Source organism: Diaporthe batatas (genome assembly GCF_019321695.1).
Source record: "Diaporthe batatas strain CRI 302-4 chromosome Unknown Contig00003, whole genome shotgun sequence".
In the NCBI taxonomy this organism is placed as follows: Eukaryota; Fungi; Ascomycota; class Sordariomycetes; order Diaporthales; family Diaporthaceae; genus Diaporthe; species Diaporthe batatas.
The window spans coordinates 4,742,505-4,755,463 of NW_025408550.1; the positions used below are offsets into that span (position 1 = coordinate 4,742,505).

At 54.0% G+C, this 12,959-nt stretch overlaps 4 protein-coding genes across 4 annotated transcripts; 3 read left to right on the plus strand and 1 right to left on the minus strand.

Moving 5' to 3' along the window:
* Positions 1–1,291: 1,291 nt before the first annotated feature.
* KVR01_003539 (uncharacterized protein) lies at positions 1,292–3,529 on the plus strand. The gene is made up of 6 exons (XM_044786015.1): positions 1,292–1,952; positions 2,024–2,060; positions 2,140–2,198; positions 2,269–2,642; positions 2,708–2,781; positions 2,852–3,529. The coding sequence occupies exons 1-6, from the start codon at positions 1,698–1,700 to the stop codon at positions 3,250–3,252; spliced, it is 1,200 nt and encodes a 399-aa protein (XP_044648554.1). The 5' UTR covers positions 1,292–1,697; the 3' UTR covers positions 3,253–3,529.
* Positions 3,530–5,565: 2,036 nt separating this feature from the next.
* On the plus strand, positions 5,566–7,901 carry KVR01_002147 (uncharacterized protein). The gene is made up of 6 exons (XM_044784896.1): positions 5,566–6,196; positions 6,298–6,370; positions 6,513–6,637; positions 6,700–6,828; positions 7,016–7,117; positions 7,174–7,901. The coding sequence occupies exons 1-6, from the start codon at positions 6,073–6,075 to the stop codon at positions 7,848–7,850; spliced, it is 1,230 nt and encodes a 409-aa protein (XP_044647162.1). The 5' UTR covers positions 5,566–6,072; the 3' UTR covers positions 7,851–7,901.
* Positions 7,902–8,634: 733 nt separating this feature from the next.
* KVR01_003843 (uncharacterized protein) lies at positions 8,635–11,831 on the plus strand. Its single transcript, XM_044782529.1, has 4 exons — positions 8,635–9,366; positions 9,441–9,644; positions 9,741–10,128; positions 10,234–11,831. The coding sequence occupies exons 1-4, from the start codon at positions 8,770–8,772 to the stop codon at positions 10,362–10,364; spliced, it is 1,320 nt and encodes a 439-aa protein (XP_044648858.1). The 5' UTR covers positions 8,635–8,769; the 3' UTR covers positions 10,365–11,831.
* Positions 10,634–11,510, minus strand: KVR01_002214 (uncharacterized protein; the record flags this gene model as incomplete). Its single annotated transcript, XM_044793798.1, has 2 exons — positions 10,634–11,136; positions 11,198–11,510. The coding sequence occupies 2 exons, from the start codon at positions 11,508–11,510 to the stop codon at positions 10,634–10,636; spliced, it is 816 nt and encodes a 271-aa protein (XP_044647229.1).
* Positions 11,832–12,959: the final 1,128 nt, after the last annotated feature.

Sequence of the window (12,959 nt, forward strand, 5' to 3'; positions counted from 1 at the left end):
CAGCGTGGTACAAAAATGTCAGCCCTTGTGCGGTGTCACCCAGCATGTGAAAATTAGAGGTCAGACAGGAGCTGAAGTCCGGATGAGCTCCATAGTCCAACCAGTTGAGCTCGCTCGACAGTAGGCATGACAGCAGGGGATCGGTCCGCTCCAGATTTTCCTTGGTTCAATGACCATTTCTAGAAGGTCGCCGCTGGAACCCAAGTCCGATACGAGAGAAGATCCACGGGGACTGCATTTGGCGACTTTGCCCGGTTCTACGGCAGCACCGGCCTGCCTGCAGGCACTGGTAGGTATCAGATGTCTCGCTGTTTCAGACCAAGTAAGAGTCCAAAATTTTGTTGATGATACCACCCATACTTCTCGCGTGACACACAACTCTCTTGGGCGGCTGGGAGGACGCCGGATTTCCGGGGTTTTGCTCACCGGCTCCGCTAGCCTCGATGGCCTACAGGAGCGGCTGCATACGATAAGTTATTGGGCCCACTGCGGTGTATGTACGCAGTAATGCCCTGCAGGACCCTTGCAGGTTGGCAGATGTCTGTCGACTGACGAATGCTTTAGCAGAAATGAAGTGGACAACGTCTTTAGCCACTGCTGGTTTCATCCAGCCATGATCTGCACATGCACACGGGAAGAAAACGGACATCGAAGAGAAATCCAAGCAGCTCCTTGCATCTCTCGCACTTTATATCACAAGGTTTGACACTAGACTGCTGGTTGAGACCCTCGACGACTATCCAAAAGCTTGTGACACCATAAGCACCAACAGTAATCGCCACAGAACATGCCATTGGCCATCGCAATTGAGACAACCTGCCTCGGTCAGCAGTGAACTCATTAGCAGCAGCAGGTCATGCATGGTTAGCACGTCCGCGGGCAGTCAGATTTCCCAAAGCACATTCGCTGGACTCATCGCAGTTATGATTGCCAATTTTCCTGTAGCAAATAAACATGTATCATGTTATAGACACGGACTGGCTCCTACGTGGAAAGAAAAAAAAAAGAGTTAGCCGACTTCTCAAATTCAGGCCAGGATGACGTCTCGGGTCTGCCTGTCAAGGCAAGCAGCCCGCTCAAGGTCTCTCAGACGAGACGCTCGATCGATAACATGGACCTCGCAGGGCGCCCCCTCATGTAGATCATGCGGCGGAGAGGTCTTGGGTGAGGACTACTGCATTGTGACAGGCCAATGTAGCGGCAGTTTCGCGGGGAGGCCAAGACCCCGGGGGTTCGTCTGGAAGCAAACCACGAAATGGCAATCCAAGGTTCTGACCACCTCTTGCCGGGTCTGGGACTTGACGGGACGGCCCTTCTGCCTAATAATCGTCGGCCCCCTCCCCCCCTCCCCCCAAGGGGCTGGCACGCAATACCACAGGACCTGCAAGCCGTCCGGCCATGGCGAGACTTTCACCGGAGCGAGGAACTATGTCTTGCCCCTGATGGCCTGTCAAGGGTCGAGCCGAGATCAACCACAGACCACCGTCTTTGGTACCCTGGGGGGCCCTGGTGGCATACATCAGTGTGGGGAGCCGGACTTCCCTTTCCCACCAGGTCAGCACTTGTCTTAGATGAAGTCCTGCGAGATTTGGTTCTCAGCTTGAGGCCGTGCTCTTTGTTGCAAAGTCTTGTTCTCCTTTCCATCTCCACGACATCTTCATTAATCCTGTCCCCGGTCGGAGGGATTGTATATCAAGATGTGGCACGTTGGTACGATGCCGATCGTTGACGAGTGCCATGATCTGGTCGTGAACGCAATATTATGGACGGCTTTGGCTTTCATCGCGGTTGGTCTGCGGTTGTTCACACGAGGATTGATTGTCAAAAGGACAGGATGGGATGACTATCTGATGGCGGCCGCCATGGTGAGTTGTTCATCAACGGTTGTTGTCATTCATGTTTCCCAGTCACCTTCCCCTTTTCTCATTTCAGGAATGACTGAAGTCAGCAAGGTGACCATGATACCTCGTACCGCGTTTCGCTGTCCGAGAATCCCAGGATTACATGCTGACCGTGTCACCAGGTTTGCTCAATAGGATTTCTGGTGGCTGTCATGTATCGTATGTCAAACATTCTGATTCCCCCCCCCCTATTCGGCTCTCAATAGTTGCATCGCTGACGAAGCAACGCTCGGTGAAGAAATCAGATGGGGTCTTGGTCAAGCTGTAAATCCTGCCAATCTTGAGAGCTTCCTAACCGTCAGTGCCAACCGCCCTACAATTCACGCTTGTGGGCCGTGCCTCATGGATATTGACACCATTATCTCAGGCGCTTTTCGTCACTGTGCCCTTCTACAATTGCACGCAGACATTTTATAAACTTTCTCTCACAACACAAGCTGCAAGGCTGTTCACAACGACCACTGCTGCGAGGATCATGAGAGCAGCTATTGTGTGGGTCTGCGCCTGCGGACTAATGTCATTCTGTGCTGCTCTCTTCTACTGTTTCCCGGTGTCAAAGGCGTGGGACGATTCAATACCAGGCTGGTGTGTCAACCGACCTGCGCTGAACTATTCTGTCGCGGGCTTCAACATTCTCAACGACATAATGTTGCTCATCATACCCTTGCCATTCCTTACAAAGCTACAATTGCCTCGGAAGCAGCGAATCATCCTCATTTCGGTCTTTGCTTGTGGCCTGTTGTGAGTCCAGTCATGGTTTACATCACTCTTGGCCGGCCAATAGCTAGCTACTGACTTCATTCTAGCACGACCGTCGTATCCATCGTCAGACTTCGGGCATTGTACCAGAATCTGAATGGACCGTACGAAGAACAGTCAGGTATGTGCAAGCAAGGTCCCGACCGGGCAACGCTCACCTGAGCAGGTCCGTTTGCTTATTAGATAAATAGTTACCAGCGTGCCCATTGCCCTGTGGTCCGTCATTGAAATCAATGTCGCCATCATTTGTGGGTCAGTGCCGTCCTTGAAAGCTTTTGTCTCCCGGGTGATCTTCGGGACCAAGCCCGGGTCGACGCCATCACATGGTGTATACGGCCTGTCTGCGACTCGCAAACAGAGTCAAGTGCTGAGAAGCCAGGCTGAAGAGGACGAGCGGCGTGGCACGAGGTTGGAGATCCAGGTGCAGCAGTCTATTGAGATGAAGGCGTACGTCGACGAAACAGGGTCTGATAAAGATCTCATCCAGGCCGGTACGCAGGGTTATCGGAACGACTCGCGGAACATGACGGTGACTAAGATCAACGCAAACACAAATACAGTATCGGTCTCGGGGAGCTCTTCACCCGTCTGACAGGAAGTGATCTGCAAGAGGGTGGTGGGGATGCGATTGTTGCATGCCCGGACTCGCTTCAAACTTGAAGCACCGGAGCGATGAAGACTCCGAAGACACTAATTAACCGGATGATGACAAAATACATACTGTATACTTGACCTGTGGTTTGTGAGACGCCCTGCTGGTTGCTAATCAAATCCTGGCACGAGTCAGTACTCAGTGTGCTCATAGGTCCTAGCCACCACATGGAGATAATCCATACGGGAGTTAGCATGACAAGATCATTCAATAGCAGCCCCCTCATCTCACATCGTCGTGCAGGAATCAAGCTACATGAGCATTGTCCTAAAGAAGAACAGACATCGGCCAAGATGGATATAAGATTCGTAAAGACTCGGAGTAGTTGAGTTTCTGGAGACTGAAGATCAAGTGTCAATTTGATGGCTACCCTAGGGTACTTTGTACAACCCCTGGATGGAAATCAGTTCCCCAAAGCAAGCTAATAAGTGCGGGATATAATCCATGAAAAGGGTCCTCAGTTGAACTAACATCGGTAGAATGAATTCACTCCTAGAGAGCCGCCGAAAGGACACCAGCATCTTTATATTCACAAGAAAAGGAAATTGACAATTATTTATCTCCTTTTCTGTCGTTTACATAACAGCGCATACGTTGCATGACACGGCGCCCTGGATGTGCCCATAAGAGCAACCTGTGCTCTTCTAGCACAGTTGTAAGTAAGACAAGAATATATATTGTTCGGTGTTGGAAGTGCTCACAAACACGTTGAACTGCGTGTGCCTCAACACCATGAGGAGCGGTCATTTCGGGATGTTATCGGGGAGCATTTCTACTCGGACAACTTCTGCAGCTCTCAACCACACGGAACGTTAGAGAAGCTTGAAGGAACTGGGCCGAGTATTGACGCAGGGGGTTCAAGGGTCACTACTTAGGTACACAGTAGTCGGCTAGCTCATGTGGATTCATTGGCAGCGATAGCCGACAAGGTCGGGTTGGCACACCAGGACACCCCTGGAAGACACGCACGTTTTGCCCCTGCACGGGCCTGTCACGACGAGACGTTGTGTTTGGACTGCACCAACGTGGATCTATGCCACGGGCTGTACGAGTCTGGGGAGTGTCATATCGGTGTCCCCACCGACTAATAAGTAGATATGTAGGCAAGGGGGCCCAGAGGCGGGTCTGGTGGCTAGCTGTGGCGCGGTGGACGGTGTCAGGTGTGGGGCCATATTCGCCAGCGACACCGTCGTCTCTCGACGATATGCTGTTGCCGCCGTGCCTTCTGGTCTGGCTTCGTTTCTATTCCATTATACGCCCGAAGCTTCGTTTAATAGACCATGGCAAAGTCCACCATGTACTCAGGTGGTCTCGGTTCCGTCGAGAAGAGGGGCAAGAGTGTCGCATTCCATGTTTGACTTTGAGCTAAAACCTTGGGAAGTAATTGTTCCCCATAGGGAGCAATCCTGGAACAGGGAGGCAGGCCACTAGTCTAATGAATGTAGTTGGCAGTTGGATGTTTATGAATCCTGTGGCGGCAGTTGGAACTGAGCTTGCTGAGCCACTTCTTAAGGCCTACCACGGATAATATTCCCAGTCGGGAATCTATGGTGACGTTGCTGCAACCTTGGAAGCTGGGTAAAGCTCTGGGGCCTATTGCGGCTGTGTTTCAGCTAGAGATGTGGGTATAGGTCATGAAAAGTGCGCAGTCTTGAGTTGACATACGTCTGAGTTGCTGCATGTGCTGCATTTGAGAGACCGGTTCTCCACCTCAGCCCATGGCAGTAGAGGAGCTCACCGAGAAGACAAGACCATATGATTGCCGGCGACTTGGCTTCCGCTTGAAGTATCTCACAGACCAGATGCGATAAGAAAAGGAGGAATATTGGCGGGACATAATTGCCGTCGTCAAATAAGTCCCCACTCTCGTGCACCAAGCTAGGCTCGGAGAGTTGGTGCAATCTGCATAGCCGGCCCCAGGAGGTGATTGAGTGCTTTGGTGCTCCCTCAGTTCTCCGGGGCTACACATGTGCACATCAAGCAATGGCATGATTTATCACGGGAGACCGGTTCGTTTATGTGTATCCCTTGGGCGGGCATTGGGTCGACCACAAGCGGAAAGGAAGACGCGGGAGATCTGCCGACGTTTTGTGGTAAAATGTGGACTATTGCCATCACACCGGACTAGCGGACGCACCCGCAGCTCGTCAAGTCAGGACCGCCCTAACCAGGTTGTGGAAACCGGGGAGGCAGGCGAAGAAAGCTGCCTCGCTTGGCCTTGGCCCAAGTCCCCTTGGGGAAAGGATGGCCGATGGCGATGGGGTCACGGCTGCAAGGGCCCGTTGACGAGGGAAACAATGGCCTGTTGGTTAAAATTTGATGGAATGCGACCAGTGAGAGCCCTACGGGCCCCAACCTTCTGCCATGTCCTGCCATGCCCTGCCATGCCCTGGATAATCCGTCAGCAAAAGCCGTCTTGGCTCCCCTGCCATGGCAGCCATGGCCCCGTGTTCGGGACTGTCTCGTCGTCTGCAGTGTCGATCCTCCCGGACTGCAGACAGGTTGAGGCAGACAGGGTGGGCCAGCACAAACCCCAGAATGGCTCAACGGGCGCCCCCTCCCCAGCGCCTTGCGGCGTGCAGACAGGACAAGTAAAACAGGCCCGCTCTCCGCGTGGCATTTCGTGGCATTCCGGCATCTTGCCCATCTCTCTTGTCCGCTCCCTCTCCGGTGTTTTGACTTCTCTGTTGCTTGTTTTCCCCCCGTCCATGAGAACCCGGGCTCGCTGAGAGCGGAGCCCACCCGACCAGCCGGGTCACCATGGCACAATTGCCCTCCGGGGCCGAGGGCGTCCTTTCTGGCGTCCTCGTGTGGGCTTTCATCTGTCTACTTGCCAACCTGTTGATGTTATGGCTGCTTGCGCAGGGCAAGGAGAAGGCCAGCTGTAAGCGCTCGCCCGTTTTTGCTCGAGAGCCCCAGCCAGATAAGGCGGCGCTGACTCGTTCCCATGCCCTAAACATTGAACCTCTGCTGACACTGCTCCAGATCTCTTCTTCATAAGCTCCGCGGCACTCATTGCAAACAGCACGAGCATTGCTCAGCTATTCATGCTCATAAAGTCAGAACAGACCGTCTCTACATGCCATCATCTCGTCCCGGACTCCTGTCCTGTCCGAACCAAGCTCGTCCAACAATGGGGGGAGGAGACCACATGACCGAGCAAGAGGGCACTTGAGCTGACTCAGGCTTGTGCATCGCAGTAATTACGAGGACATAATGTGGGACAGGCTTCGATACTTGCAGTACTTGGCCAAGGCGGGCATTCCTGCAATCGTTGCGTTGAATTCCTACGACACAGGCGCGGATAAGGTCCTATCGTCAATGAGTCCGTACATACCTCCGGTCCTTATCCTCACAGCTCTAGATGCTAACCGACTGACGTGGTAGGATGGGCTTGCTTCAACATCGAGGCCGGCCTCGCCTTTTGCTGGAGTTTCAAATTGATGCAGTCCGTCTATGGCCTAGCAGAGTCTCCCTCAATGAGACGTCCGCTTGTCTTGATCAACCGAATTGGCAGTAAGCAGCCTTCTGGATACAGTTTTTACCCCTTCATAGCCTAAATGTCCAAGAATTTAGGGGCTGCAGGTTGTAAAACATCCATGGATGCTACGAGCACCTTGTAGCCTACCTACTCTCGGCCGTGTTGACATGGGCTTGGAAGCTAATCCTTTGGTTCTTTCATGACTAACTCCTCGTGCCGTAGAGCCGGTAGTTATAGTCCTCCCTATCATCCAGGCTGGTCTTCTACAATTGGCCCCCTTGAAGAAGTCTGCTTTTTGGTATTGCTTTACTGCAGATGTTCTTTGTAGGTTCTCAAGCCTTACACTACCAATGACGCTGTTGCTAACTAGGATCTGAAAGACGTGCTCTCATGTCTAGGGGGTCTCTTCATGCTCGGGCTCATTTTCCTGGAGTACATCCAGACACGAATGCTCCTCCGGAAGATCCAAACCTCAGGGGCCAAGTTTGGCAGCCTTCAGCAGAGACCAAGCTCCATACATGATAGATGGTTGGTGGTGAGGGTGACTGTTCCTATGGTTTTCCTCAGTGCCTTCGAGGGGTATAATATCTTTGTCCAGCTGAACTATAACCACATGGACATTTCCGACTCTCTCACCACGGAGCCGGACCTCTCAGCCAGCAAGGCTCAAACCATCATAGCATCATTTATACCGGGATGTGTGGCAGGTCTTTTCCTCCTCATTTGTTTCGGCACAACACGCCAGTTCCGGAGGAAGCTGTACAAGACTTTCGTACCGATAAGGTTCCAGCGAGCCAGATCAGATCAGTCAATGACCTCCTCGAGGGCATCCTACGCGGCAATGGACGACGATCCGGGTGTGTTGTCTCGTCAGAGGAGATTGTCAATGGAGAGGAAGATGGAAATTCAGGTGACTACGGAGGTGGAGATTAAGCTGGAGGTACTTGACAAGCCTGCGCCAGTGGAGTACAGTGCTGATTCACACAACTGGGATGATGTTTCACCAATACTACCCGGTCGGAGTCGGGGCCATGGAGGTGGCATGCTTCATTTATGAGTACAGCAATGATACTAAGTATGAAATTATCAAACTATGAATATTGGTGTATGCCTAGTCTGTGTCCAATGTCGTGAGATGATCATCATTTGTGCGAGCTCAAGCATTGACTCAGTCTGCAGAGGTGGTTCTAAGCTTGAGTTGTTGAACTGACATAAGTGTGCATTCACATACCTTCCAACGATAACTTACTTAGCCACCTGGTCTGAAGACCTCAAAACACCCATTGAGGAACAATGGAGGTGACTCCTTTCCACTATAAGGGTATGATAGAGGAACAAGCCTAGTAACATAGTAGATTATCCACATGAGTGTTGTCTTTAAGATGTTATTCTGTTTGATGTGTGTTGCAAGGCTGAGGCCACAGGCAACTGTTGTATTTTAACTACTATCATTGACACCATATGTTTTTTAAACCCTGGGTCTTGAGCCTTTACCACCATATAAAGACGCTATATACATCCTCGGACATAGGTATGTGGAATAGAAGCAAAACCAGTTTGAGCATAAATCAACAAGAAAGCCTATATAGTAGCGTCATTTGTAATGGCCCAAAGAATTTAACATATCACTAGGACATAATACGTGTCAGTGTTGTAGGCATTACTTTGTGCGACCAGAGCACTATTTTCTTTTTGAATAGGATTGTGACATGTATTGATGAGTAACAAGCTCGGTCGCAAAGCAACTACGGAACCTTGTAAGTTGGAGAATCATTGCATACATCCGAGGAGGCTCCAGACCTCGGCAACTCTTCCCCGCAGTCCAGCCTTGTACAAATTGGCCTGTGGCCACCCACCTATCTTGTACTTGTTGGTCAAATTGAGCAAGCAAATTGGTTCTTTGAAACTTCCTCGAGTCTGCACAATCAAGCTTATTTACAAAACTCATCGGTTGCTTTGAGGCCTTCAATCCCATCATGTCTACGCCTGTTCCATTCTCTGAGCCCCCATGGCTCCTTGGTTTACCCTCCCCAATCTTCAAGGAGACCCATCGCAAATGGCAAGCCAACGTCAGGGCGTTCGTAGACAAGAACCTTGTCAAGGACGCGTTGGAATGGGAAAAAGCCGAAGCAGTCCCGCCCCATGTCTTTGAGACCTTTGCAAGGGCCAACATGCTCATCCCGTGCCTTCCGGCGCCGCTGCCCGTGGCGTGGCTCAAGAGGCTGGGAATCCACGAGTTGTTGGGCGGACTCAAGGTCGAGGACTTTGACTATCTGCACGGGCTCATCTACTTCGACGAGGTGGCCAGATCGGGTATCACTGGCCCGGGCTCGAGCCTGACCACCGGCATGTCCTTTGGCGTGCCACCTATTATCAAGTTCGGCGACCAGCAGCTGCAGGAACGGTTCCTGCCCCAGCTTCTCAGGGGTGAGAAGAGGAGCTGCATTGCCATCACGGAGCCTGATGCTGGCAGCGACGTCGCGGGCATCACGACGACGGCTGTGAAGAGCGCGGATGGCAAGAGTTACATCATCAATGGCAACAAGAAGTGGATCACAAACGGCATTTGGACGGTCAGCAGGCCCTCAACCTTATAAACCGGCTCTATGCCATGTACTATCCGTATTTACTAACTTTTGGGCTCTAGGACTGGGCGAGCATGGCGGTCAGGACAGGTCCTGAAGGCTCAGGAGCCGCGGGCCTCTCCATGTTGGTGGTCCCACTCAAGGGCCAACCCGGCGTGACGATGCGTCACCTCAAAGTGGGCGGTTCAGCAAGCGCGGGGACTACATACATCGAGCTGGACGATGTCAAAGTCCCAGTAGAGAACTTGATCGGCAAGGAGGGAATGGTGAGTTGCGCAGAGCGCTTCTCTATCATTGTGTGACACATCGCGCTGGGCCGAGGAAAACGGCAGCCCAGGCACTGACACTGTTGAGAACACTAGGGAATGAAATACGTCATGACCAACTTCAACCACGAAAGACTCTCCATCGCCGTCGGCGTAACCCGATCGGCCCGAGTGGCCTTGTCTGCGGCGTTCGAGTACGTCCTCAAGCGTGAGGCGTTCAGGCAGCCCCTCATGAACCAGCCGGTAGTCCGGCACCGCCTCGCCAAAGCCGGGGCCCTTCTGGAATCACAATGGGCCTGGGTTGAGCAGTTTGCGTACCAGCTGACTCAGATGCCCAAGGAGGACGGTGACCGGGAGCTGGGCGGCCTCACAGGCCTGCTGAAAGCCCAGGCGGGGCTTGTCCTCATGGAGTGTGCCGACACGGCCATGCTGCTCTTTGGAGGCAACGGGTACACGAGATCCGGACAGGGTGAACTGATTGAAAGTGAGTGCTGTCGTTTTTTTGGTTACCCCGGCTTCCAGAAGGCCATGTGCTGGACTCGGTGCCTTGACATGAAGGTTTCGGACTGACACACTACCCCTACTACAGTGATCTGGCGAGACGTGCCCGCTGCGAGAATTCCCGGTGGTTCTGAGGATGTCTTGTTGGATCTTTCCATACGGCAGTTGGTCAAACTGTACAAGGCCAAGACAAAGGCTTTGGGGAGCAGTAAGCTTTGAGGGCGGGCGTTGCATGCCGAATCGGGGCGAGGAGGAGAACCTCGTACTGTAGTGCTGTACCAGCTTACTGCTCGGCCCGTCCACTTTAGCGGCAAGGAATGGGGGTGTCTCATCAAGCTAGCCAGTAGCCGGTGTATGAAGGTGTATTAGTCCGTTGATCCCGCCTGCCCAGAATATCCCAAACGCCTGCTATGCCGGGACCTGCAAGTATGAAGATGCAAAGAAAGTAACACGAGACAGAATCCTTTGGAGACGAATGCCACAACAGCTCAGATCCAGACTTCATTGTCGGCTCGGTTCACCTCCAGGTGCTTGTAGATGGCGTCGTAGTCCTTGCAGACGTGCTTGGCGTCCCAGCCGTCTGATCCGATGAAGCCCTCTGGAAAGGTGGTCTGCTGGCCCTCGAGCGCCGTGTCGCCGCAGCACATGATGGTCTGGCGCAGGTACTCGAAGCAGTGGGGCAGGTGGCCTTGCATCTGCTCGGGTATCAGACTCGGGTCCGAGATGAGCCCTGAGTAGACCTGGGCAATGTTGTAGAGGCAGTGGAGCTGGTGAGTGACGCTGGTGGTATAGACGGTATTGTCTATGCCCGGGCCCTCGAGCGGACGCGGCGGCAGGTTGTCGTAGCTGGAAGGGTCATGAACCTCGACATAGCCCAGGCCTTTCGGGACGATGCTCAGCCACTTCTGCCTCACCTCCTCGGTGAAGAACTCGGTTCCGTTCTCCGGAACGAACCCGAGGTCAGGGACGAAAGTTTTGATCTGCTGGGAGACTAATAAACACCATGTCAGTCAGCGATGTGGTGATGGTGCCACGGGCCACGGGCCACTCACCCCGAGGCGCGAACCCAGAGATATCACCATTGCCCTCGAAGTGGCCGTGCTTGTCGTTTTGGTAACGACGATCGAGGAGCAGGAAAAGGATCACGAGCAGGAGCAGGGTGTTCAGCACACCCTGGCATGAGAAGACAGCGGCGCGGCCTCGTTGCCATCTGCTCTGCCTCGGGCGGCCAGCTTCACGCAACTCTTCCCAGCTCTTCTCTCCGTGGCCCATCAACGACTCGCCCGCATCAGTGCTTGCGTCGTCTGTCACAGCATCGTGATTGGAGCCACCAATATTGGAGTACTCTGGATGCTTCGCAGTCATTGTGGGCAGCGGCCGGCTTTTCTCTATGTGGCCAAGTCCTGGAAGAGGACGAAGACTAATTCGGGATACACTGGAATATAGGGCGAGAAGGGATGATTCGTCCAAAGAAAAGTTTCTTGGTATGGCGTCGATTGTCTATATGTCAGGACCTCGGATGGCGGCAGGCGGTTTCTAGTGGGAGCTGATGGATGTCTGGCGCAGCACAGCAAAACAACTCATAGATAGTAGTTAGGCAGGAGATGATGCAAGAGATTTTACAGATTTAGACTCAATCTAGAGAACATTTACGACGGATGTCGGGGTCTTTCGTTCTGGTATTTTCTTTTTCTTCTTGGGCACGGGGCTGAAACGCAGAGTGTTTTGTTGGACACTTGGCCGAGCCCGGGCCCGAAACAGACAGGCTGAGATGCTTTGTGAGAAGCTGTCGGCCTGCTGGGCGGCGGTCCATAATCCGACCACGGCCCTCCAGGCAGAGGATCAGAGATGCCATCCGGTCTGAGGTGTGGCTGACCCAGAGCGGCGGATCGGAAGCGAGGCGGGGTGGACCAACGGGCTGGGTAGCCGACCCTCCTGGACCAGAGCAATCAGGCCACCAGCGGGTGGTCTTCGCTAGGAGGCAGGCAGAGAGTGCAGGGCACCAACAACCGAGTCGGGTGCTAGGTGCTGTCATCGCCTGTCCCGAGATTGGCCGACGGGCCTCTGGGGCCCCCCACTCCCACACCCCGAACCCCCCCAGTGCCGTGCCCCCAGCGTGCCCCAGACTCCTGCCGTCACTACGTCAACATGCGCTCTTCTCCCTCCTCCTCTCCGCCTCTGTTCGCCTGTCTAACCTCAGCCATACCCACCCTCCTTGGCCAGTCTGGACGACACATCTACCTGCACCCTGCCTGCCGATGATCGCACTGTGCTCTGCTGTCCCAGGGGAAAACACCACCTGCGTCGCAGCCACGAGCCAGACGAAACACCAGTCGTAGCCCGCTTCCTTCCTCTCCGCGAGCCCTCGACTCAACTCAACCACGCCGCAGGCTGCCCACATCGGACGGCCTGCGCGGAATTCCTCCAACATCCTTCCATCGGCAACCCGCCATGTCTCCCCAGCGGCCCTTCCTCTCCAGCTTCTTCGCCGCCTTCCGCCAACAGCCCCCCTCCTCGATGCCGCAGTCCTCCGCCCAGGCTTCCTCAGCAAACAAGCAGCCAACATCATCCACCACCACAACCTCCTACTCCGTGTCGACCACAGCGCCTTCTACATCACGCGGCATAGCAGCACAGGCCGCCGCCGCCGCCGCCGCCCAGTCACAGTCCGCCGCCGCCCGGGGCGTCACATCCCCCCGCGGCATCCCCATCCCCCAGCAATCTCGACGGCGCGGCAGTGACAGCTCAACCGAGGGCTTCCGCGAGGTCCTCGGTGCCGACAGGATGTACATCGGCGGCAAGACGGCCGCTGGC

Bases quoted from the DNA above. Each gene is read 5' to 3' on its own strand.
- KVR01_003539 (XM_044786015.1), top strand. From the start codon at position 1,698: ATGTGGCACGTTGGTACGATGCCGATCGTTGACGAGTGCCATGATCTG. The intron at 2,199-2,268 runs GTCAGTGCCAAC...CCATTATCTCAG, and splicing joins ATCTTGAGAGCTTCCTAACC to GCGCTTTTCGTCACTGTGCC. The intron at 2,643-2,707 runs GTGAGTCCAGTC...ACTTCATTCTAG, and splicing joins GTCTTTGCTTGTGGCCTGTT to CACGACCGTCGTATCCATCG.
- KVR01_002147 (XM_044784896.1), top strand. From the start codon at position 6,073: ATGGCACAATTGCCCTCCGGGGCCGAGGGCGTCCTTTCTGGCGTCCTC. The intron at 6,638-6,699 runs GTCCGTACATAC...CTGACGTGGTAG, and splicing joins TAAGGTCCTATCGTCAATGA to GATGGGCTTGCTTCAACATC. The intron at 6,829-7,015 runs GTAAGCAGCCTT...CTCGTGCCGTAG, and splicing joins CTTGATCAACCGAATTGGCA to AGCCGGTAGTTATAGTCCTC.
- KVR01_003843 (XM_044782529.1), top strand. From the start codon at position 8,770: ATGTCTACGCCTGTTCCATTCTCTGAGCCCCCATGGCTCCTTGGTTTA. The intron at 9,367-9,440 runs GTCAGCAGGCCC...TTTGGGCTCTAG, and splicing joins TCACAAACGGCATTTGGACG to GACTGGGCGAGCATGGCGGT. The intron at 9,645-9,740 runs GTGAGTTGCGCA...TGAGAACACTAG, and splicing joins TGATCGGCAAGGAGGGAATG to GGAATGAAATACGTCATGAC.